Source organism: Chlamydotis macqueenii, chromosome 7 (assembly GCF_036417535.1).
Source record: "Chlamydotis macqueenii isolate bChlMac1 chromosome 7, bChlMac1.mat, whole genome shotgun sequence".
NCBI classification, from domain to species: domain Eukaryota; kingdom Metazoa; phylum Chordata; class Aves; order Otidiformes; family Otididae; genus Chlamydotis; species Chlamydotis macqueenii.
The window spans coordinates 28,179,639-28,204,395 of NC_141562.1; the positions used below are offsets into that span (position 1 = coordinate 28,179,639).

Genomic DNA, 24,757 nt, shown 5'->3' on the forward strand with positions numbered 1-24,757 from the left:
CCAGGTGTTTTCAGATCTGCTTGCATGCATTTGTGTGTGTTTGGGGTGGGGGACACGACTGATCAAAAAAAAAGAACTGACAGTGAAAAGTCTTTCAGAAATCCAAGCTACAGATACATTAAACAACCCTTTTCAATCTAAAAACTCCTTGTTAGTAGGTTTAGATTCTTCTTCTCAGTCCATATGGAAACAAATATGGAATCAAAATCACAATGCAGCCCATCGAACACATCTACCCTCACAAAATGCATGTTCTCACCCCACAAAGCACCCTCTCACCCCAGCTTGCTTGCCTAACAGCAGCACAATTTGCTGTGTGCCAGCAGTGCCGGCTGCTCAGTTCCAAGCCCCTCTTAAATGCTCTTGCTACTTGGGGAAATTTTCAAAAATGACAGTCAAACGATGTAGCAGTGATGAGCTATAGCTCAGTTCTTCACTAGTATCTTTTCTTCCCCTGGCAAGTCTTTGAAGAGAGGAGCAATTAGCCATTAAGAGCAAAAGAAGTCAAATGCATAAAAAACCTTAGGCTTTTTTTTTTCTTCTTCTTCTTCTTTCTGCTGCCTGAAAGATGCCAAGATTCTTCCCTTGCTTTCAAAGGAAAATACCCAAGAACACTGAGAAAGAAAATAGAACAGACACACAACTGTGTAAGTGAGGTCTGGAGGTCAGTGATCATCTGCATCTGGAAAATATGAGGTTTGAATCTCTATTTGCTCTTATGCTAAAGGGATGCAGGGGGCTGCAGAAAAGAGGGGAAACATGCAGAAAAGGAGAATCTCATACAGGTCTAGATAACAGTATATCTTCAACACTTCACTTGGTCAATTTAAATGAGGCTCATTATGATTCATGATGCCTTCATAGAGCTCTGGTACTGAACATGAGTTTTGGGACCAAGGTGGTGGGATGGGCACTTTCCAAGAAGCACAACTGAAAGCAAGGCTTGAAAGAGAAGATGATTTTGAAGAATATGAACAAAAGGCCTTTGGAGCAAATAACAACGGGTAGCACTTAAGAACACCTCCAACACCCAGAGTGACAAGAACAGTCATTCTCCACTTATTGTTTGATGGTTCACACAAAATACTTTGGAAAGAAGTCTAAATCTCCGCTGTGTGTGCACCAGTCATTTGGTAATCAACGAATCCCTTGTTACCAACTTAAAGCAAAGAGCTAAATGGACAATGAAGATTGTTTGTGCCACCTTTCCCTACCTAAGTATTCACAGGTGGATATCAGGAAGTGAAAAACAAAGTTAGAGATGGAGGCTGAGCTTGCTCTGTGATCACTGTACTGTTAAAACCTCAAGCATTGCCTGCCTGCAGTCTTCCTACCTGCCCCGCCCCCCCCTCACTGGGCTGAAAGGAGTGGGTCTGGATATCCCTTCTCTGTATGGGATCCTCCAGCAGTCTAACAGGAATGGAGGCAGCTTCAGCCAGGATGAACCTAACCTACCCCACTACTCACCATATTCTCACTGGGTGACTACTAAAAGCCTCTCAGCCTTTCAGCTCCCTGCAAGGTGGTGGTGATCTGTTTAACCATCGGGTCAACTTATTTTCCTTGCCCCAGACCAACAATCAGACTCCAGAGAAGGAAGCAAGACATGCTCCTGTGCAGTCATGCATAAGACCGTCAATCTAGTTCAGAGGAATTAGTATTCATTTGGGTTGCCAAAGCACCAAAGATAGGCAAAAAAAAACCCACATCCACCTACCAGTGACTAAGATAATTACAAATATTCACAGACTGAAGGAGGAAAGGGGCTCTTCGACATGTTCAAATATGGGAAAAACTTATCTTTGCTGCTCTCCACAAATCATCCAGATGTAACACTTTATCTGGATTGAAACACATTAAAAAGGAGACTTGCATATAAAGAGTCTTCACTGAAGGTGGAGAGCTGGGTGCCTGTCTGACCCTCTGAAAATAACTTCTCCCATTATGCATTCATCACCATTAATGCTCTCTCTGATTGTGACCACCCTGTCCCTGGAGAACCCCTGGGAAAGAATTCACATGGGATGAAAGTTCAACCCAGAAGGAAGAAACATGTGGGCTAATTTCACTTTAGATTAAATTCAAGGTGGACCACAGCAGCCTTCAGTATGAATGGCTTGACAGATTACTGAGTATTATTTTATTACATTTTGAGATGGATTTTTCAAAATGATGAGACTTTTTTTTTTCTGAGGTTTTGCATTTTAAAGAGAGAACAGCCCTTCTGCTGCTTAGAATTTGAAAGCAGATAACCTACAGAGATGCTGTTCAGGGGTTTGATTTTTTTCTTAAACTATTCTCCACCCTAGCAAAAATAATGTTATTTTCTCATTATCCTTCTGATTAGTCTGCTTCACTTGTTCATATTTTCATAACATATTAGTTCATCTAGCCTAGGAAATGTCTTTTTTTTTCTGAAAGACATGTTTTTCCTGTCTCAAGGGGCACAGACTGTATATCTCTTACAAAGCAATAATGTACCAAAGTATATAGTATAATGTAGCATCAATTCATATAATTCCAAACAGAACCTATACATGCAGCTTTACTGTGGCTGTAATTTAGATATATTGAATAATATAACCTTCTTTATAGTGGGAACCTATTTTTTTATTATGCACATGAATTGACTATTAATAAAAATTGTTTGCACTTACGCAGCACCTTACTCTAAGAAACTCTGAGAATTTCTCAGTGAAATACATTTCTGTTTTCCAGAGGTCAAGAGCTAGCACTGCCAGATGCGAAGCTCCAACACAGCTTTTTCTAAGTTATGCAGCAGGTAAGGAAATTATTCCAGATTATTAAAAATTCTTATGTTTCCTAAAGTCACCTCTCCACTGCTTTGGAGAGGTAAGACTCCTATGGATATTAATATAATTCTGTTAACTTGAATAGTGACATCAGTTGAAATGCAGTGACAGACGTTTTAGCAACATAAGGAAAGCACTCCAAGTTCCTCACATGCTGTGGTAAACTTATATTGAAGTCTATGCCCCTTTTGGTGGTAACAGAATTAGCTGAAAGGTACCTTGGGCTGTGTCAGCCCATCACTTGTAGAAATCAGCTACAAGAGAGACATACTCATAGTCATGTTGGGATCCTCCTCATCAACCCATGGCTGGTTCTGTGATCGCGATGCTCGAGCAAGTCATAGCTATATACAGATTTAGCTATATCTACAGTGTCTTCAGGGAGCTAGATAAATAAATAATTTAAACCTTCAGTCCTCCTGAAGCTACTTAGCTCCATGAGGCTTACATTACTGAATATGCAAACTTGTCATACTGCATGGACTGTTCAAAAGGTACAAAACCCAGCCAAACTCATACTGCCTGCAGATCCTGCATAGTTGCAAGTACTATCAGCATCCTCAAAGAACCACTTCGTGGTTAACTTTTCTGATCCACACCAGCCATTTAGTGATGATCAATCACACACTATTAGCTTAGATTATCTGCACTGAAAGCAAGGGAATCTCAAGGCCCAGACAAAGAAGTGGTCTTGCCTCCCTGAGTTTCCTTTTAGCACACACTCAGTATGTTTGCAAATCTCACCCTTAGAGTAGTAGGCTTAGGCTCATTCTTAAAAGTCACTGACTGAGGCAGCAGCCACTCTTCAATAAGAAGTGCATGTAACATGATTTTGGGGGCTCTAATATCATAGACACAGACTGAGCAGTGGACAAGTGCTGGAATCTAGAACACTCCCAGAAATTACCTAGCCAAATTAGACATTTTTTTACTGACTTCTTTACCCATAACTCTGCTAGTGCTTTGCAGCAGTTTCTTTTTCTTTTATTTTATTCCTAGCCCTTGCTTACTACATCTGTAACCACAGCCTCGATCTCAACTGCTAATGGCACAATCCTAATTACAGGGTCAAGTAAACAGGCAGGTTGACACAGCTAAAAAGAAATAATACAAACACCTTTTTACTGTGCTGCCCCCGGGTTTGTGGGTCTCTGCTGTGACAAGCACAGTACGTGCTGCTAGCCAGTTAACATATGCTGCTTGATCATTATCAACTACTAGGAGACAGAGAAATGCTTTTATAAACCTTTTGCTGTTTATTTAGAGGATGTGAGCTGCAGAGATACTGTGGGAAGGAAAGCACACCTATCAAATGTATCTAGTGACCATAGCTACACAGGCTTCACCTGTATGCTAAATCCACCTCAGATGATTTTAATGTCCTGTCCAAATTCTGCCTGTAAGGATCTCCCTTCCAACTTCATTTTGTTGTAAAGGGAAAATGTTTATTGCAATGAATGATCTGTATGACGGACAGCAGAAGGATCAGGGTTACCCATTAGCTTCGATATGTGATGTCAGCGAATTGATAGCATATATCTGCCCTCACAGTAATGTTAAAACTGAAGAGGGACTTTTTTATTTCCTAGAGCTGGAATTAATAGCTCATTGGGATATATTAAGGCAATTCACATGTTTCAGAGTTACTTTTCAGGCTGCCTGCAAAATCAGGAAAATGGTACATACACTCCTAAGACATTTTAAAATGCTTTAATGGAAATATCTGTCTCAATAGGGCATGAACCCAGGTCCAAATCTCTAGTATCTGCTACCTCCCTCCTAAAGCAGTCAATGACACCTCCTGTCAGATTTTGCAGTGTGACGACAGGATGGGAGATTTCTCAGAGTAAGGCAGTTGTTTCCAGAGAATCGTTACACACTGGCTTTTCCTAGCTGTCAGAGTAGTAGCTTGGTATTAGAGAAAATTATGTGGAAGTTAAGCAAAAATCCAAAGTAAGACTAACCCAGCTAGAAATGCTTACAGAAGGTGAAGATGCTGTTTCTATAAGAAAAATGTAATTACAAGCTTCAGGCCAGAGTCAAATATTCTTCAGACACCAATAACCTCAGGTCAGATGTTACTTGACCCCATAAAGACGATGACATATTTTGTTCAATTACTGTTCATTAGAAGGAGGTTCTTGGGCCTTTTTTTCTTTTCTCCACCATCATCTTCAATAGCAGTCTTCAGCTGTGAAGGAAACTTAGCAAGCAAAAACGCTGACATGAGTGCTACCTCTTAGCTTTCTCAGGAAAACCTTAATACTTCAGTTTCTCTTTATGTTGGGTATAATGAATCAAGGTTGCTTTTATCCCCCATATAAAAAGACTTCATAATTAACTGGTGTTGCTTTGTATTTGTAATGTTAAAACACATAATGGCATAGATGATAAACTGCCTCTATATCATGCAAACCTAGTTGCTTCCTGCTGGCTTCAGATTACAAAGTTTGCATTCATCCCTGGGGGTTGCCTCCTAAGTCATAATGTTTTACTTACCTTTTCCGACAGCCAGGAAAAAAAAAAAAAAAAAAGAAAATAGGTAGGAGCTTTAGTTTATCCCTAGGGAAATTTCAAACCCTTCTATAAAATCCTTTTTCTTTTTACTTTTTGATATTTTTTATTTTCCCCATAATATATGAAATAGTATCTAGCAAGGCTTGACAAATCTCTTCCTGCAGTTAATTTCAGCCCCCAGTTCCGAAAGTTTTATTTTTCCAGGTTTATTAGACATAAAAATCAATCATGAGCCTGATTCACATCTAAAACAACCTTCTGGAAGTAGCAAAAGCAAACAAGCAAAAAGAAAAAGCATTAAAAGTCCAGAACGGCGTAAAGGACTGTCATGTTATTTCTGTGCTCTAAGCAAGATGGTAGAAAAGTGGTTTTCTGAATCAACAGAGAGATGGAAACCTTAAGATAAAAAGTACATGTGCAAAAGTAACTTTCCTAGGACCTGGGACCCTCCTTGGACCAGAGAAGAAAGGTTTATCTCTTGTTCCTTCTCAACAGTAAATGTACTCAGCAGCTGTTCACAGGCTCAGTTCATTTAAATCTCATCTCGTGAGGGCAAAAAAAGAACAGTTTAAAGTCACTATGAGGAACAAATTCCACTGAATTCCACTAGAGGAAGAATATGGGCACAGGAAAAGCATTGTTTGTAACTCTAGTTAGTAAGGTACCACACAGAGTTTTGTAGGTGAAGCAAAAATTAATTCACACACACATCCCTAGAACCACCTGTGGCTTATCTAAGTCATCAAGTGTAAAGTTATTAGGTGCCAGCTGGTAAATGAAGGTCTTGATTATTTGACTTGGACATGAAGGCACAGAAATCGTTCCGCACAAAAATGTCAAAGTATGGTCCACTAAATTATTAGAATATTAAAAGACTTGAGCAAAACAAGGGAAAAAGCAACCAAAACAGACTGTCTTATACCAAAAAGAGGAAGCAAAAGGAACCAGCGTTTTCTCTGTAGTTATCAGACCAGGAGATACTAGCAGGTATTATACCGGCTTATACACAATATGGGCATTTTCTAAGCAAGTCAAATTCTCTTGGAATTAGACTTGTGTGAACTGACAGATACTACATTTTTTCATAATTCTTCATCTTTGTAATGATTTAGAAACCTCTGGCCAACTTAACAATATCTGTTTTATACCCAGCCACGTATATCATAAGCTTGTATACTATACTATTCTTAAACTGAATTGTCTTCTGTGATAAATATCAAGATAACATAGAACTTTTTTCCTTAAGAAGTGTTGAGGGTCTGGCAATAGGTTGAACAGAGTTTTTATACAACTTCAAAGATCCCAACAAGAAGAGATGACAGAAAGCAGATACCTGAACACATTTTTCAAAATCTTGATTTTTCACAAAAAACACCCACATATTCTGGTAGATGTCTGACTAGCTCTCCAGATAGACATCTTCAATAGAGGAAAAACCTTTCATACTTGATCAGCAGTCATTTCTACCCTCACAAATTCCAACTGAAAAAGCAAACATAAGTTGGTGGAAAGACTTAATAAGCACAAAAGTATAATTTTACAGCAAGAATTTTAACCACAATATGCAGCTTTGTTACAAGTAATGCAGTATTTACAGTCTTTGTTTCTAGTGCTTGGTAATAAAAGAAAGGACAGCCCTTGAGGATCAAGACACTTCACAGGTACACAGCCTTCTACTTTTCTTCCCTCAACTTTCAGAGTTAGTTAAGTGCTAGCAAGGCCCACAGCATGTCTGTCCTTCATTTGCTGGCAATTCTCTGCTGTAGAATAATTGAAGCACATTAGATGAAGGAAGAAAACAAAAAGAGGAAGCAAGGCAGCCATGCCATCATGTGAAACATATCTATTCTTTCACTTGATTTTTCTTATACTTCTGATGACAAATGAAAGAGAGATTAAATTAAAAGCTTCATTTAAATTATGTTGTTTTCCCCAAAGTATATACATACATTTTGGAATTTTCACTCTGGCTATCTTTAGCGAAATTTCAGTAATAAAGAAAAGGAGACAAAAACCCAACAAGTTTATCAGGCAAAGAGCCAGAGCTCCAATTACAGCAAGCACTATGGGAATAAAAGTAATAGATTTTAATTGGTGCCCAAGGGGAAAGGTCAGTCTCCTTGGAACAATGGGAGTCTTTGGTCATAATTGACCGAATGATCCTGTGAGAGCTTGTAAATGTCAGTAACACGCTTGAAAAGTTAGCAAGAGGAAAGGTTTGGCATCCTGGAACATATGGAAGAGTTTTAGACAATGGTGAAACACTTTAACAAGGGACGTGACTTGGAAGATAGGTCTCAGCTCCAAGGTTCCAAATGCCAGACATATTTTAAAAGATGTAGGAGAAATTTATTTGTTTTCAAGATAAAAAAAAAAAGGAATACTGCAGTGCACACTGGTGTTAGACACACAAGGGGTCTGAGGCAGCAGATGATTTGTGAACTGCTACACTGGATGACTGACTTAAAATTCCTCTATCCCTCTGCAATGGTGTAGTAGTACTCCTCTCCCAAGCAGGCTTCAAATGATATCTTCTCCTTTCCTTCCTGCTTTTTTTTGGGGTGGTGAAGAGATTTATTTTTTTTTCTAGCAATACAAATGAAGGGTACAATCTCGCATGGATGGGATGAGGTTTGGGATTCCCTGACAGAAAAGAACAGTAATAGAAGGAGATCAGATCTTCCAGAGTTGCATGGATTAGGAGAAAAGATTATTTTGTGACTCAGATTTCAATCAAAATTCTGTGTTCGGTTCTTGTCTTTGAAACTGATTATTTTCTGACCTTAGCAAAACATATATTTGATCTCATTCATAAACTAGTACTGACTATTTCTTTTTAAGTACCTATTAACCCAAAATCCATAAATGACTGAGGGTCTCAAGATGTAGGCAGAGACACTGTTACACTTTTTTCCCCACTTGATCCTCTCCGGTTGCCTTTGGTTCACCTGCAATTGTTCTTTACTTTCTGGGAGTTGAACAATATTACATTAGGGAGGGCATACGGATGTGTTTGCTTTTCTTCCCTAAGTGCCAAAAACTAAGCACAGACTGCTATCCTTCGGGTTTGCTATGCTATCACATCCATTATTTACCATTAGTAATAAATGGGAGACAAGTTGTGCACCAGAACCCAAAGGAACAGATGCAGTTCAAACATGAAGAAAAAAAATCCCTGCTTCCAAAGTTCTTAACTTATAAATTGGACAGAAGCAGCTTGGGCTTGATGCAAAAGGATGAGTCACAATAATGACAGTAAGTTCTCAGTCCTGCATAATGTCCAGAAATAGCTGCAAAACCATTGCCATGCCTATTATTAAGGAACTATTTTCTAGTGGATTGTCTTCACCAGAAAGCTACATCCAGAGCAGACAACATGCTCAAGAGTAGAGTTCATAGAAAGTGTTGAACTTACAAGCAAACAAAGAGAGCCCAGCATCCACATCACGTTCTCTAGGCTAAATCCTTCCATGCTCTAAAACATATTCTGGCTGAAAAAAAACAACACACCAAAATAATACTCAAACTTTGTATAATTTGTTGTGCAAAGCAGTGCTAAAAAAAGGACAGGTGATCTTTTTTTTTTTTTTTTTTTTAATCTTGTTTGCTGAAGATACACTTCCTAATTTTGGAGCAAGATTAGTCATCAAAAAGGAGGCAGTTTCTGTTCTTAACTGTGCAGTTTCATGGAGAATATATCCCATTGCTTCCTATCTGTATCATTGGTCTATGTGGGGGAGAAAAAAAAAAAAAAAAGAAAAAAAACACCAAAAAACATTGATACAGGCACTTCAGCATCTCATCATTCAGCAGGAGAGACAAAACCTGCCTGCACATCGGGAATTTGGGGTACAAGGACCAGAACATAGTTTATTCTCATGTTTCTTTGTGCATATTCCTGAAGATTGTCTTCCCAAGGGACTAATGTCTGAAAGTTCTTGCTACATCTAAATTGCTCAGCTATCACAAATTACTTAAATTTGTAGTATCATTCTCTCCTCTTTTTTTCCCCACTGTCATTTGTTGTCTGCTGAATTCCTCTCTAATTCTCTTTATTTCCTCTGATGAAGGAATTAGGTATATGGGACTGGAGACTGTGAAGAGGTTTTGTGTTTACACAGAGATATATAGAGACCTAATTCTCCTCTACACATCTGTATTTAAGTGTTTTACTGTACAGAAACTGTTAGAGGCAGACTTTTAGTCTACAAAAGAACCAAAATGTAAAGTAATGTAATTTAACTATCATTATTAAGTTCCATTGTTTTCAGTAGGATTTATCTTGGTAAATCTCCGAAGAATTTAAAACTGGAAATGTTTCAAACAAAATTATTTTAGCTTTTCAGCCACCAAATTTGTCAATTTAACATTAACCTCTTCAAGACAGAAAAGCGTTGGATGACCCCAGTAAGAAAAAAAAAATAAATTGTTTGAATAAGAATAAGCGCTTTCAATCAATATGAAATTTTTCTTTAAATAGCAAAATCCATTATTTATAATGTCCTATATGCAATAGAACATTTGGTAAATTTGATTCTTTCCTATCAAATAATGTGTTAATTTAAATGTTTCTTATGCTTTGAAAAATATTCCACCACCTCCAGTTTAACTGCGCTGTCAGTTTAAGAAAAAGCAAAAAAACAATGTACCGGCTCCCAAATTTATGGGAATAGTTGGCCACACTCAAAAGTTACTACCAAGTATTTCTCTCAAATCCTCACGTCTTTCTCAGCAAACATACACAAAAACACTGTGAAGCTACTAGTGTGCACTGCACATTCATCATGGTCTGATTACCCTTCCCCATTGATGAAAAAATGTTTGAGAAACAGCAGTCTGTTGTATCAGAATTGTATCACAATACATAGCAAGAACTCCTCCAATAGTTCTTATGAACATAATTTGTTCTATTCAGTTAATGTCAATCTCGTTACACAATCCTTAGCACTGTGCCAAATTATTACCGTTATCACTGGTACACTTCCTCAACAGCTTTCTCTCGTTTGCTGTCAATCATCCCTAAAAAAAAATCCTACCTTTAAAGAAACATTGACTACAGTTCAGTACTTCCTTCACAAGAAAAATGTGTTTGTGCAAATTTTTGGGAGACCTGTACTCATCTGAAAGCCAAGCCATTGTAAACAGAAGGATAATTCTGTGTATTCCTACTCTCTATACCATTATTCTCCAAGCTGTAGTAGGCACTGTATTTTCTTTGCTCCCCAAGTTATATGACCTTCCTAAATGTGTTTTAAGTCCTTTTTTTTTTTTTTTTTTTTTTTGGCTACTAGTGAGAAAGAGGTGGAGAGATGAGACTCAAAAGACTCAAGAGACAAAAATACAGATTACAGTCACTTATTTTCAGTAAGATTTGACCCTTGAATTCTTTATTTTGTATTATCTGTGACTCAAGACATTTTTTTCCTCTTCTGGTTCTGGGAAATATCTCTATCCCTGCAACAAGAAACCTAAACCTTTCACTTAGTATCACTAAAAGGAAAAAGCTCATTTACATATTTTTGCAATATCTTTTCCATACTAGACACTGAATTATTCCCATTTTCTCCAAGAAGACTGGCTGCTTCTGCAATGACCTGTTACTCTCAATATGATATATGAGTCATCACTTGGTCTCTAATTCTCATGCTATCTGCATACAAGTCAAGTTCCACATTTTCTTAGCAGTAGACAGCTTTCTAATTACCTCCCTTAATCTTTGCCATCACTCCCCTCTCTCTGCATTTACCAGCATTTCTCAACCAGAAGTTTCATAATCAATAATTTTTCTTGTTTACTTTCTTAACTTTCTTCTCCTTGTACTCCAAGTACAGCTAGACAGAAGGTATAACACTCAAGTATCCTGTCATTTAGTCATTCATTTCTTCATAATAATATATCTAGACTACAGAAAGAGTTAGCAATTGTAATCTGCTGGTAACCATGTCCTACCTGCTAATTAACAGAAACTACATAGGACTTTGTTGCAGGCCTGACAAGGGAGGGTTGAGTTCAGAGCTCTTGTGTCAGTATTTATACTTTTGGGGGTTTTTATTTTATCAGTTCCAATTCCCAACAAATCAGCCATGATATGGTTATGCTACAGTACCATGCTATTTTTTCCTTTAAGTGATATAGTAACAGGACAATTTCCACATTTCATGATCAAATAAATACGTTCCCACCACAACACAGAAGTGATATTAAAAATATATATATATATATATTTAAGTATGTATCTTTAATGGCTGAAAATCCAGAAGGTAAATGAAAACAACCTTGCTGTACATATTTTTAGTCCAACTTTATGGGGCACTGAAGAAGCTGATTTTTAACTGCCTGGGGCTAGTTTTTCAAAGGGAGGAAAAAAAAAAAAATCAATATTATGGCAACCGTTTTTTTCCCTAGTTTAAACAGCCTGTCTTACTTATGGAAATTGATGGAGGTACAAGTTTGACAATAAGACAGGTCTGCTCTGTAGTCAGACATATTCTTGCACTACCATCAATCCCAGCTGCCTGTATTTGGGCTGCAACTAACAACATATCATTCCTCTGCTCTCTAAGCTGCTGGCACATATCCTCCCTTGCCAAAAGGGTTATCATCTGTTCCAGATTATTTGGTAAATCACTGAGGAATTAAAAAGGGATAAAAGAATTGAAGGACATTCAACAACAGATTATCTTGCATAGATTTTAACTGTCCAGTTTGTAGAAAACAGAGGTCAGAGTCAGAATGGAAACACCACCTTTGAAACCTTCCTCAGCCTGGGTGAATCTTAGCTTTAAAGCTGAATTCCATGGCTCATACTTCCCTATCATTAGTTTCAACACTCAGCATGCCCTTGGAGACTTCTCTGAGATACAACAGCATACTGTAGTACTACTTTGAGTGGGAAAATGTCAAAACTGCCACTACTTTTGATAGACTTACAAGAGCAGCAGCGAAATAAATGGGCTTTGATTTCACTTCATATCCAAGAAGAGATATGGATGTAGAATAATGGCAAGGGCTTTGCATGTAAGGGCTATTGTGAAAGCTGTCATATACTACAGCTATGAATCAGAAAGTTTGGTAGTGAATGCTGCCAGACACTTCAAAAGTCAAAATATTCACTTTGAAAGATCAGACTCTGACTTCACTTTGTTAACATGGACCAAATGCTTGTTAATTATTGGTCTCCCATGAACTCAGTATTAAAGACTAACACTACAGCACCAGCTCTTCAGTCACTGCCACTTTACAGATCTTCGTTGACGCCAGTGAATCTCTACCGAACTGCAGCTGTGTCAGAGCATATCCAAAAGATATGAGGAACAATCTACCTTTCTAAACTAATTAAAAAAAAAAAGTTTGGCTTTATCCTTGTTTTCATATGGGGTGGGGAGCAGAAGAGACAGTCTTCTGAAATGGAAATCAATACTTGATTATCTGGTGCACAAGCAGAACCATTAGTCTTGAATCTAAAGATATTACAAGAAGTGAAAGTTGTAATATATGCATTATCATAAGGATACAAGACTTCACAGTCACCACTGATAGTTGCCTGTAATAGCATTAGACTTACTCCATCATTATTGCTGAACTGCAGAAAATGAAGAATTTCTTAATTTGAGGGGAAAGACATCCCTCTTCCTTTGGGTAGTAAACTGTTTATATGCATATGGCATTATCAGAAGTCCACTGAACCACCCCTGCAGTCCCAGATAATAATTCTGACCTTTGTATCTTCGGGATTTCAACACTTTTCTGATGAGGTGGTGAAATCTCAAGCCAAAATTGCTGGATGAAACAGATGTAAACCACTGTATTTAGAGAAGATACAAGTGATATGTTCTCCCACTGGAAGACCATTGGAGAAAAGGCAGGTAAAGTACTATCTACCCCAAACTGCCTATCAGATTAGCAAAATCAGTGGATGAATCCCACTCCACATTCTCTTGACTGCCTCTCTCCAAAATATTCTCCCTAAATTAAAATATGAGGCTATGAAGAACTATTATCTATGGTCATTGTGCAGCAAATATTTAAACAAATCTGAGAGCTTCCTCATTTACCTTCCTACACTATACAGGTTTAATCCAAACAGAAGATTTCATTTGATGAAATTTAGGTTTCAATCTGCAAAACACTTCAGTACAAGGTGGTTCCTCCCTTTCAAAAAGTAAGAAGATACTTTCATTAAACTTCTCCTTGAAATCTCCTGGAAACTACATAATTAAAAAAAAACAACCAAACAAACAAAAGCCCAATAAAAAAACACCACCATTTACATCTGTGAGACAATGCGGTTTTGGTCTCTTATGACTGTCTCTTTGAAGGCTGCACTCACAGCCTGCAGCTAACAAGGACCTTTCCTTCCAAATGAAAAGAGAAGAGCAACAGAATAATTTATTTTATCTCTGCAAGAATGGACTGCAATAGCACTTTGGCCTATTGGCATGACTGATCAACTGTAGGCCTTGGGTCTCCCAATGTGCCTAATTTGCTAAGAATACCATCCCTTGAAAGACACAGGATCTGACTTAGTCTACAGTGAGGTGTGCTTAGACCTCTGCTGAGCTCCAGCCTCACCAATATAAACTGATAGGTCTCACTAAATCTTAGTGTGAAGACTACAAGGAAAACACCATTGGGAATAACTTCTTCCTTGAGTTAAAAAATAACCAAGACCTGCCATCACATCAGACTTCTGAAAACTTCCACGGTGAGATATGTCAGAGAGGATTTTTAGAAGTGTTCCCAGTCTTATTTCAGCAACTGAGGGTAGCAGCTTCTAAAGAAGCAACAATGTCAGGTGGAATTGTTCATCTCTATGAACATTTTCCCCAACTCTCAGGAGAGCAGGTGCAAAGGCCAGTTTAAAGCATGTGGTTCGGGGTCTTACCCTTTATACAACTGAGCAGTTCACATTCCAATCCCAGAACCTCCCTGAAGCAAATGAACTTCTCTATTACCACAGGATATAAAGTAGCACTCAGTCATTCCCATTTCAGCTAAATATGGGTAAATCTTCTCTTCTCTTGTCTTGACTGATAGAAATATTTGCCAACTATTCTCTCCACCACCACTACCCAATGCTAGAACGAACAGAAGGCTAGGCCACCATTCCTTTCATTTAAAACTCATTAACAGAAGTGAATTTGAAGTATTTAGGGATCTAGCCAGCACTGAAACCATGCAATTATATTTACAAAAATATCCGTTATCTTAGAGCTACACACACAACAGGACAGCGCTTAACACGCTATGATAAAGGTGCTAATCGTGACCAATAAAATATAAAAGAAGAGGAAAGCACATGTAATCCATTCATCTTGAGAGAAAGAAAAGAGAACACTGTACCGCACAGCAATTAAAATCTGAACAGTTGGAGGAATGAAGGGAAAATTCAAGGCAGCCTGCAGAAAGAAAGAGGGAGAGAAAACAAAACAAAACCTAACACAAAAATTCAAACCCACAGGAAATATTTGACACATTGGTTCTATTAAGAGCATAAAAGTTGCTGGCAGATGCTATCACCCTGTATTTTATTAATTAAACTGGAGATACACAGATACAAGGGCTTTGAAAGTAAAAAAAAAAAACAATGAGCTGCACAAACTGGCTTTCTGCAAAGAACACAGTGTGCTGTGTACAAGGATACAGTGTCTAAATTAGCCAGCAGCACTTTTTGAGTCAAAGAAAACCTCTAGTTAAACCGATTGTAGAGTCCCCACTATGACTCATTCCCTTTCTATTTGTATAGGTCTATGATTTTCCTTGCAATGCTTAAAAGCAACCTATCTGAAAGGCTGTTATAAAAGAAAGACCATAAAACGCAGTGCAGGTGAGTTTCTAGGAAAGTGAATGACAAACTTCTGCAAAAACAGATTTTCAAGATATCCACTTGGATTTCTATTTTAGTTCAATTTTTAACCAACCAGTGTATTATTCCCAAACACTATTTCTTCATGTAAAAGCATTTAAGTAATTTCATTTCCCCTCACAAAAGGCTCTATGCACCTAACAAACCAATGTTGACACACCTAAGCCTAGGGATTTACTGTACATCGGGGATTCTCTTCTGGAGACTTGTTGACAAATACTCAAACCAGCTCAGTATCAATGCATTACAATTTTTTCCCCCTCTGATCTGTGTCATCAGTTATATGATCAGGTAGTCCAGTAATTCAGTGAAAGGAAAGAATACTGAAAACCAGGTTTTCCACCTCTCTTGTTGCCAGGGCTTATACGTCGCTATGTTACTCACCATTTTCTGTAATTCCCTTAAGAACATACTATAATTCAGAAAAATACCAAGCAACAGCAATAGGTCATCTGTTTAAATTGTAAATAATGTTAGAATTTGTTCTCATTTTTATTTTTAAAGCACCCTTGTGTAATATGACATTGCTTGCAATGTCTGGTTAAAGGATTTAATTTTGTTCAATAAAGAGACAAGAACTGGAAGCTGGAAGCTTTTAGAAAGAAATTGGCATTCATAGACTGTGGGAAGCTCTGCAATTCCTGTGTATTTATACTTTTTTTTTTCTAGAAGAAGAACAAATAAATGATAACAAACAATTTATTCAACACATGCTGCTGTTCTTTTCCAGAATTTGAAAATCATCTGAAATTCATGAACAAATTATTAATTACTTGAATAAATCAAATTACATGCATTCTACAGTTCATTGTTACAACTGCTCTGCTTTGTAAGGAACAGACAAGACTACGTACAGAATACACTTGGTTTTTAATTAGAATCAGTTTTGAGTCACCGAAGTTCAACATTTACCTTCTGTTTCAATGGGACTATTTCTAAAAGTCAAGTATGTGCTAAAAGGACTTCTTTTTTTTTCATAAGATAGCTTCAGTAAATTAAGTACATGGTGGCCCCATTAATGAATTTCCATTGTAGCAAGGTCTCTTGTCCAATAGCTTCAAGAGAAAAAAATGCACCATTTCTTTTCAACTACTGATACCATCTTTTCTCTCTGCTAAGGAATATCTGCCAGAACAAAGAACACTGAAGGCTGCAGCTGCAGTCAAAAATACCACTTACCACATAACAAATATTTAGGGAAAACAAGCTGTTAGCATTTGCCCAGTATTAACCATAGCAGTGTATAAACCCTCTGCATGAACACTTTTATAAGTGTTATAAAATTCTTGGGTTTTAGAGTAGTTGAGTCCTAAGTTAAAAAAAAATACAAACAAAAAAAAAAACCACAACCAAAAAACCACCAAACGTCTGCAGCTGCCCAGCCAGCCCATATTAGTGAAACAAGATGCAACTTTCAGAGTCACCACAGTGTCTCACAGTGTTATCAGAATTTTGTGGGTGGAGGGAATCAGGTCTCAGGATCCATAGGTTATTGCTGAAAATGTTCTTTATGGCAAATTTCATGAATTTGTTTCCTTCTGTTTTCTATTCTTATTTCCATTCCTTAGCAGATATGATAAAGACCTTGAATTTTATTATTTTTGCTTCCACTGTGAAAGGATTTTTAGTGTGGAAATATAATATAGCTCTACGCTTTCTTCCCCATGCCCTCTTAATCATGAGGGACTAGCTAGATGCTTAAAGTTATTGGAGAAATGGCCTGATGTTCTACACAGCTAGACAGCATAAGCAGGGCCTCCAAAAGTTCTCCCTGCAAGCCCAATTCTGCTTCTGCTGAAATAAGTTCTGGAAAATTCAATCTTAGACTTTTACATAGGTCCTTTCATCCCAGGTGTTGCAGCTTTCCGCTGGCACTGTCCCATATTAATTATTGGCCAACTTTAGTGCAGTCTACTGCCAGAACGGGCCGTTCCACCATGCCGCCTGAAAGCTTTTTGCTGTCATCTATTTGGTTTTTGAGCTGGAAAGGGATTAGTTCTCAGGCAGATTAGTCTTTGATCCAGCTCACCAGATGGCTCTACAAACAGGGGTGGCAGCGTAAGGGAGGGAGTGGGAAGGGACAGCCAGAGGTGGTGAAGGATTTTCAGAGCTAGTCTGTGCTAAAGTTGTCTTCACATGCTTGCAAAACTCTTAGTTTCTTAAGTTTCTCTGCAACACAATAGCTAAGGGATCACGCAGATTTTGCCCAGCTAAAACCCTTCGTAGTTATAGAGAACAGTATTATTACTCTCCAAAAAAATATCAAGCATGATTTTTAATTTTTTAATATATATAGAGAGATATATTCCACACTACAGTTTCTGTGCCAGGAGACCAACCTTTCAAACCTGATCGACATCTGAGTGGTCTGATAATCTCATTCTTTAGCTTCTACTGAAAATCTTCCTACTTTCTTCAGGTGTCAGCTGCAATGAGATGACAACTCTCCAGTAATTTGGGACCATTTAATCCCAGTCTTCATTTTTATCAAGAGATCTGAACCAATATTTTTTCTTCTTTAAGATCATTTTTCTCTTTACTTCTACACCTTTTTTCTAGTCTTGTATGATCACAGCAATGTAGGTAGGTATGAGGAATAAATCAGGTAGCAGTACAAAGTAAGTGGCAGTCAACTTCTTTTTCTCTGAAGGTCTTCCAGCAAAACTTAAATACATCAAAATAGGTGGAATTCCACAGCGACAATTCATTAATCAGAATACGATTAAGAGAGCACTTGATATCTGTCTTGATAGGATCATGAAGCAGCTGCCTGTAGCAATGAAGTGGAAGGTATGATCCCAAAAGTCCATTCCAGTTTTATCTTGCAGTGTTTGCAAACACTGTTTTACCAGGGGAAGGAAGAAAGTCCTTGAACACCAGTCAAGACTCCTTGGTTATGAACAAAACATTATTCACAGGCTCAGATGGGGGAGTACAGGGTGGGATCAAGTATACCCTACCACACGTCTACACCTCAGCTGGTGGTATGGACTTCCACTTACAGTCAGTTGGAGAAAAGTAGGTAACGTTAGGACATGATTTGTATCATCCTAGGGTCAATTTCTTAACAGATCAAATGATTTATGCATAGAAGTGCCTGTTTCTTTTGAACAAAGATTTACACGTAAACTACAAGAGAACAAAGCTAAGCATTGTCCTCTCTGGTTAGGATAGCTCCCTCTTACATTCACAGTCTGTCTTAAAGAATTCATTATACTGAATCATTTACGTAAACAGCATCACAGTGACCTCAGCTACCCAAATATACACAGACTCCTTCAGAGGTGAGCCTTCAACTAGCATTTTCTGCTGATGCAATTCAGTTTTGCCTGGAATTACTAAAAAAATAAAAAAAATAAAAAAAATTTTAAAAATCCACTAAGATAGGAAGCAAGCAGAGAAAACTGCTCTAGCCAGGTTCACATTCCAGAGGCAAGAGCTGGAATTGGGACTTCCACCCACTGCGTGTGCACTGTAGCCTCACAGCTAATAAATTAAAACGACAGTGGTTCATCACTGCCATTTATTTAATCACACTTTGATTTTATTTTTATTCATTTTTTTCTAGACCAACATATGAGGAAATCTGAAATGAAATAGCTAGTAATTTCAGGATGATTTAAACTGCTTTTTAGTTTCCACATAAAAACATCAGTAGAAATAATCGCCTATCACCAAATACGAGAGTTAAATCCTTTTTTAAACAGCATGTGAAGGAAAGTCTTTAAACATGATATTGTTTACAAGCATATCTATATGCTAGCATATGTGAGAATACAAGTCTTCCTCATCACTATGAACTATGCTTCATCACTTCCTATTGCATACCTCCAAATTACAAAAATTGTGTCAAAAACATATCTCAAAGGCGGCATCAGATTCCTTTTATGAACATGTCAGTGTTATAAATTCTTACTAAATTGTTAGTCAGTAGGGTGCTTGCATGATTAAAACCTTCTGGGCTTTGAAAGGCATTTTCTCTGTAGGAATTTGTCAAATCCTGTTCAGTTCACTATTGGGAGCACTTAAAAAACAAACACTGTTATGTACAATCTGGCCACTGTAGATGCATTTCTGCCATTTTAATGAGTCTCTCTCACTTTCAGACAACAAAATCATCAGCATCCAGAACTGTACGCAAACAATTAAGTGCCTACCTATTTAATGTCCACCTTTTGTATATTCCCTAAAGTACACTAGTAGGTAATATAGGTGGTACAAGCTGGCTTATATTTTGCTAAAGCTACACATTTTTTTCAATGGGAGGAAAATAGAAAGAGAGAGTTTCCAACTATTTAAATATTAACAGATAGAGGAAATTGGGAGAGATCACCAGCACAGAAACTGCATCATAAAGTCATCAGCCAACCACATTGTCACCTACCTTACGTTTGTTTGTTGGACAAACATACAAGTAGCTCAAAATAGTCTTCAGGCCAACTTTATCATTCAGTTTCTCATATGTTGTCCCATAATCTGTTGACCTACAATTCAAAGAATGATTTCATAAGTACAAACACTTAATCACAAAACCACAAGTCACTTGGTAGCTTTTCAATATAAGTCATGCTTTACATAGCGGAATGGCTCTCTAGAGCTTTTTGAATGATTCATGTAGTATATAATGATACTTAATTATATACACACAGTATCATGTGAGTGCTTATAATTTGCATTTAAATTAGATTAGGAAAAATTAAACCAGCAGCTTCTCAAAGCATTTTAAAGTAAACATATACAATACGAAATGTTAAATTCTGCATATAGAAGATGACAGTGGTTGTCAAAAATGTCAAATAGCAGACAGCAAGAGACTAATGTTATCAATTCATTGTATACTCCAAGCTTAGACTAATTTTTTAATTTTCTCAGCATATTCCAAAGTAGCTGCTCCAGCTGATTGATCAGTGAAACTGGAGTTCAGTTTTCTGCAAAAAATATTTATGTACTTTTGAAAACCCTACTACATGAGCATTTAACCTACAATTTATATGGATTTTTTCATGTGGACTAGCAGAAAGTATGGACCTGTGCTTTATTCTCACTTTAAGGGCCACCATTCAGTAGAGAAAACAATATATTTCTGATACGAGAAATGTATCAGAGAGACACTGACTACATGTCTTGGGGAAGGACAGGACAAATGAACAAACAAGACTGTGCAGAGCTCCTGTAACATCTACTCTTAACATGTGACTAGAACCAAGAGCAATTATTAGCAGACGTTCCGCTCATTTTGCAGCTCATGCTTGCCTGAATTATGTCCTAATATCTAGGAGATTTAGATAATTGGCCCAAACCAGTACAGTTGGTATCCACAAATTGCAGAAAAGGGACATGTATCTGGGTAACAGACATTTAAAAGTACAACATTCTTGAGATAATAAATCTGCATCTTGTCTTTAAAATATACAAATGGGTCCATACATAACTCCAGTTGCAAGCAGTAACACAAATTTTCCCTTCTGCTAATCACTCCAAAACCAGTTATTCTGAAGTAAGTGGTAGGCACCCATTATTTCCAGGTTGTCTTCTGTCTGGGAAACAATGGTTAAATTCACAAAGCTATTCAAGACATTTAATGTCTATGTTTCCCGCCTCCCCCCTTCCCCCCCCGGCTGTGGAGGGTGTTAAATTTCTCGATCAAGTTCCGGTCCTACATTCAGACTACAGCATGTAGGACTTCAGAATTTGGAATCAGTACATGAATAAAACAAGAAGGTAGCACCTTGAACTTTTACCCATTAAGAGGAATTGCACTAAAATGTGGATTTGCATTAAAGCTGAGTCTTTCTGTTCAGGAACTTTATCAAAATATTTGCATATATCTGTCCTGGTCATATAACAATTGACCTATGCTGGTCATATAACAATTGACCTATGGTCCTCCTCCCCACCCTTCTGCCTCCCACCCCCCCCAAAAAAAAAAAAAAAAAAACATAGGCACCCCTGTGCGCATATATGACCTTTGCTGGTTAGAACATGAATGTCACATTCTCATCTACTGATTGATCTTTCCGTTTATAAGGTCATCTCTCTCACAAGCACATAGAAACTAACTGAGCTATTTTCTCAGTGGACTGGGGAGAAGGATACTGTTATTATTAGTTCTGTTACAGAATATTTCAGAGATGTTCCAGCATTCAGGTGAAGGGAGCCAAAGCAGGATGCTGAACACAGCCCTGCCAAGGATTGCTGGTTCACTTCGGTTACACTGTCCATCTCACTACCCAGACTTCTGAGTAATTAGTATTTCTGTTAAGGTTTACCTAAAAACCCTTTATGAAGTTTGAGCTGATAAAGACACATAAATAATGTAAGGACTAAATCTGACCTGCTGAGCTAGGAAAAATAGATTAATGAAGAAATGCAGCTCTTTATACCAGTGACAGTGATTTCAAAATGGGACCATTCCAAGGGGAATAGGAGTGAAGAAAATATGACACATAAAAAGTTGCTTTGAAATTGTTAGAGAAAAGCAGTCAGTACCCCTGCCACAGAGGCAAACAGATGTCGAAGGCCTATTACAAATGGTAATCTTAGTCAGAATTGCCAGCATTTCTTACTTCAAATCTCTAGGCAATTATTTTGCATTCATAGCTTTATTTACAGGTAATATTATATACAGATGGAAGCGTGTGCTTCTGTCAACATCTATAAAAGCAACTAAAAGATTGGAAAGCTTAGAAAAATATCTTTTTTTTTTTGCAGATGAACAAACACACAAGCAATCAAAGGAGCTACGATTAGATCTTACATTTATTATCACGTTCTAAACTAGCAACAGCCAGTCCTTCTACCTGCCCAGATACAAGCTGTTGTTTCTCTTACACCACTTTACAATTACTCTTAATTTTAACAGCGAGGAAAGTGTTATACAACAACAGATAGGCACCCAGAAGTGCTTTAACATGAAGAAATGGCAGTAGATACATGCATACAGAGCAGTGGAACAAAAGGATGGTATCAAATGAAACACTGCATGCATACAAAGTCTGTGTTGGGATCTAACACAGGGGTTTCACCAGCCTGCATTCATCTTATTCTTATTACATATATATGTATACAAGCAGACATTGATTAGCAACCAAGAAAATGAGCTCTTCATTTGTCTCATTAAATGGGTGCATAAAGCAGCATGAAACTCCTAACCCATGAAAACGTTTCAGCCATTTAGGGATCTAGGAAGCTAGACTAACTTGGAAGTGTTGCAATAGAGAGATGCACCTCAGCAGGGTATAGGCAGTAATGGTAGTGCAGGATCAGCAAATTCAAGCCCAGTTATCTGAAGGGGAACTGATACGTATCAGTCAACATCTCCCACCTTTAGTGGTAGGCTGCTTCTCTGAAGCTCTGCAGAGAGAATGCAGTTTTAGTGCATCTGTATAACATAAGCAGAGCAAGTAAATGCCTGGATAAACCACCTGAAAGGACTAAACCCAGGAATCATCTGTCAAAAAGCCACAGCTACTGAAATCACTATGTGGAACTGAGTGACCAGTAAGCTCTGGTTTATGAGCTCTGGTGTAAACACACATGTTGCAAATGTTTCTCAAATTGTTTGGAGAGAGGGGGGTGTTTATACATGTTTCATCCAATTAATTTAAATCTCAGTGAAAATTGTTTCATTTTGGCTTGATTTGGCTTTGTACAATTACAGGCTAAGACAAAATCAGCTCTGGAGCCCCCAGCATAAGAAGGACATGGACGAGATGGAGGGAGTCCAGAGGAGGGCCACAAAGATGTTAAGAGGGCTGGAGCACCTTTCCTATGAGGACAGGCTGAGAGAGTTGGGGCTGTTCAGCCTGGAGAAGAGGAGGCTCCAGGAAGACCTTATAGCACCCTTCCAGTACCTAAAGGGGGCCTACAGGAAAGACAGGGAGAGAGTCTTCAGTAGGGCCTGCTGCAATAGAATGAGGGGTAACGGTTTCAAAATAGAGGGAGGCAGATTTAGATTGGATATTAGGAAAAAATTTTTTACACTGAAGGTGGTATAACACTGGAACAGGTTGCCCAGAGAGGTGGTGGATGCCCCATCCCTGGAAATATTCAAGGTCAGGTTGGACGGGGCTGAGCAACCTGATCTAGCTGGGGATGTCCCTGCTCCCCGCATGGGGGTTGGACTAAGATGGCCTTTACAGGTCTCTTCCAACCCAAACCATTCTGTGATTCTATGATTCTACCTAATAAAAGAATAACAGTCAGAAATACAGTATATAGACTCAATTCTGAACTTCACAACTGTCCCACCATTTTAGTTGTAATTGCTTCCATTAAATCCATGCCAAATTTTACCAGTAGCTGTTTATAATTAGACCTCCTACGTTTTCAGTAAATCAGAATGATTTCTGCAAACATTCAAGGAGATAAATATTTTAATTATTACTAGTTCATTTGACAGTATAAAAAAATACCAAAACTGTGGGACTGAAGCTCTGACTTCCCTGAGCAACAAATTAAAACAAAACTAGAAACAAGTAGAATAATTTATATTTTGCAAACTATTTGCAAGAAAGTTGACATTTAAATAACTTCATTATTATTCATTGACAGGGCTTTTCCCTCTCCTCCTGTCAGGGCAAATGACATTCCATTACAGTATTATAATAAACTCCTGCACATTTTAAATAAAGTCACTGAATTCCATTAGTCCACCTATTGTCATGAATATATCTCAATCCATTCCTACCAATATTTCACAAGTATAATAGGCATTCTGAATCAACCCGTAACATGAAACCTATGGAAATGTTCTTCTTTCTCAAGAAGCGCAGACTGAAATTCAGAGGACTGTCAGTTTGAATATATGCTAAATAAATTCCCTAGCAAGTTGCTGTTTTCTCTTCTTTGTTACAAATTTAAAGTTGTCTGTATTTATTTTACATAAGCTGCTGAAGACCTGAAGAATCAACCAGTTAATTGTTTGGTCAAGGTTTCTTTCACAACAAGATCTTTCTGGAATGCTCCAAGAGAAAAAATAAAATCATTACATGCAGACTAAGCTGTTTAACATCATGCCTCCTGCCTGTTAGAGCACAGCTTTCTTCCCATAAAAGACATATGTTAACAGATTAAGTTCCTTGTTGTAATAGACATCATTAAGAAGCAATCATCTTAATTGGCACCATTTACTTTTTTTTTTTTTCTTTTTCCACCAGTTATGCCTGGTTTTCACACATTAATATGACTGCTTCCTCCACCATGAGAAGACTCTGTATCATGTCCTGACCCTCCTTCCTCCAGTTTAATTTGCCGCTCTAAGCGCTGTCGGAGTGGCAGCCAGCCCTGGGATGCAAGACCAGGAGCATCTGTAATGCGGTTAGGGAGCAGCAGAGCAGTGCAGCCCCTCACGACCAGAAGCGGTGTGAAGAGATGGGCTCCAGCCTGTTTCTCCTGCACATGAATCCACCCTGGCAGAAGTCAGGTGTTTTAAGTAAGAAACAGCAGCAACTATTCAATCATCTGTTCCAACTTCCAGCATAACTGCAATTGCCACCTGGTTTGCTTCCAAAGGGACTGGCCAGTTGAGCACAAGATTTGCCAGTTGCTATCGTATTAAACT

The 24,757-nt window shown here is 38.0% G+C and overlaps 1 protein-coding gene across 2 annotated transcripts in view; it reads right to left on the reverse strand.

The window, feature by feature from the left end:
- LOC104475586 (VPS10 domain-containing receptor SorCS1) overlaps positions 1–24,757 on the reverse strand; it is a 292,980-nt gene that overhangs the window by 145,624 nt on the left and 122,599 nt on the right. For both annotated transcript variants that reach the window (XM_086752150.1, XM_086752152.1), the window contains exon 3: positions 19,580–19,679. In XM_086752150.1, coding sequence (XP_086608276.1) covers positions 19,580–19,679 — 100 coding nt within the window. The remainder of the gene's footprint in view (positions 1–19,579; positions 19,680–24,757) is intronic.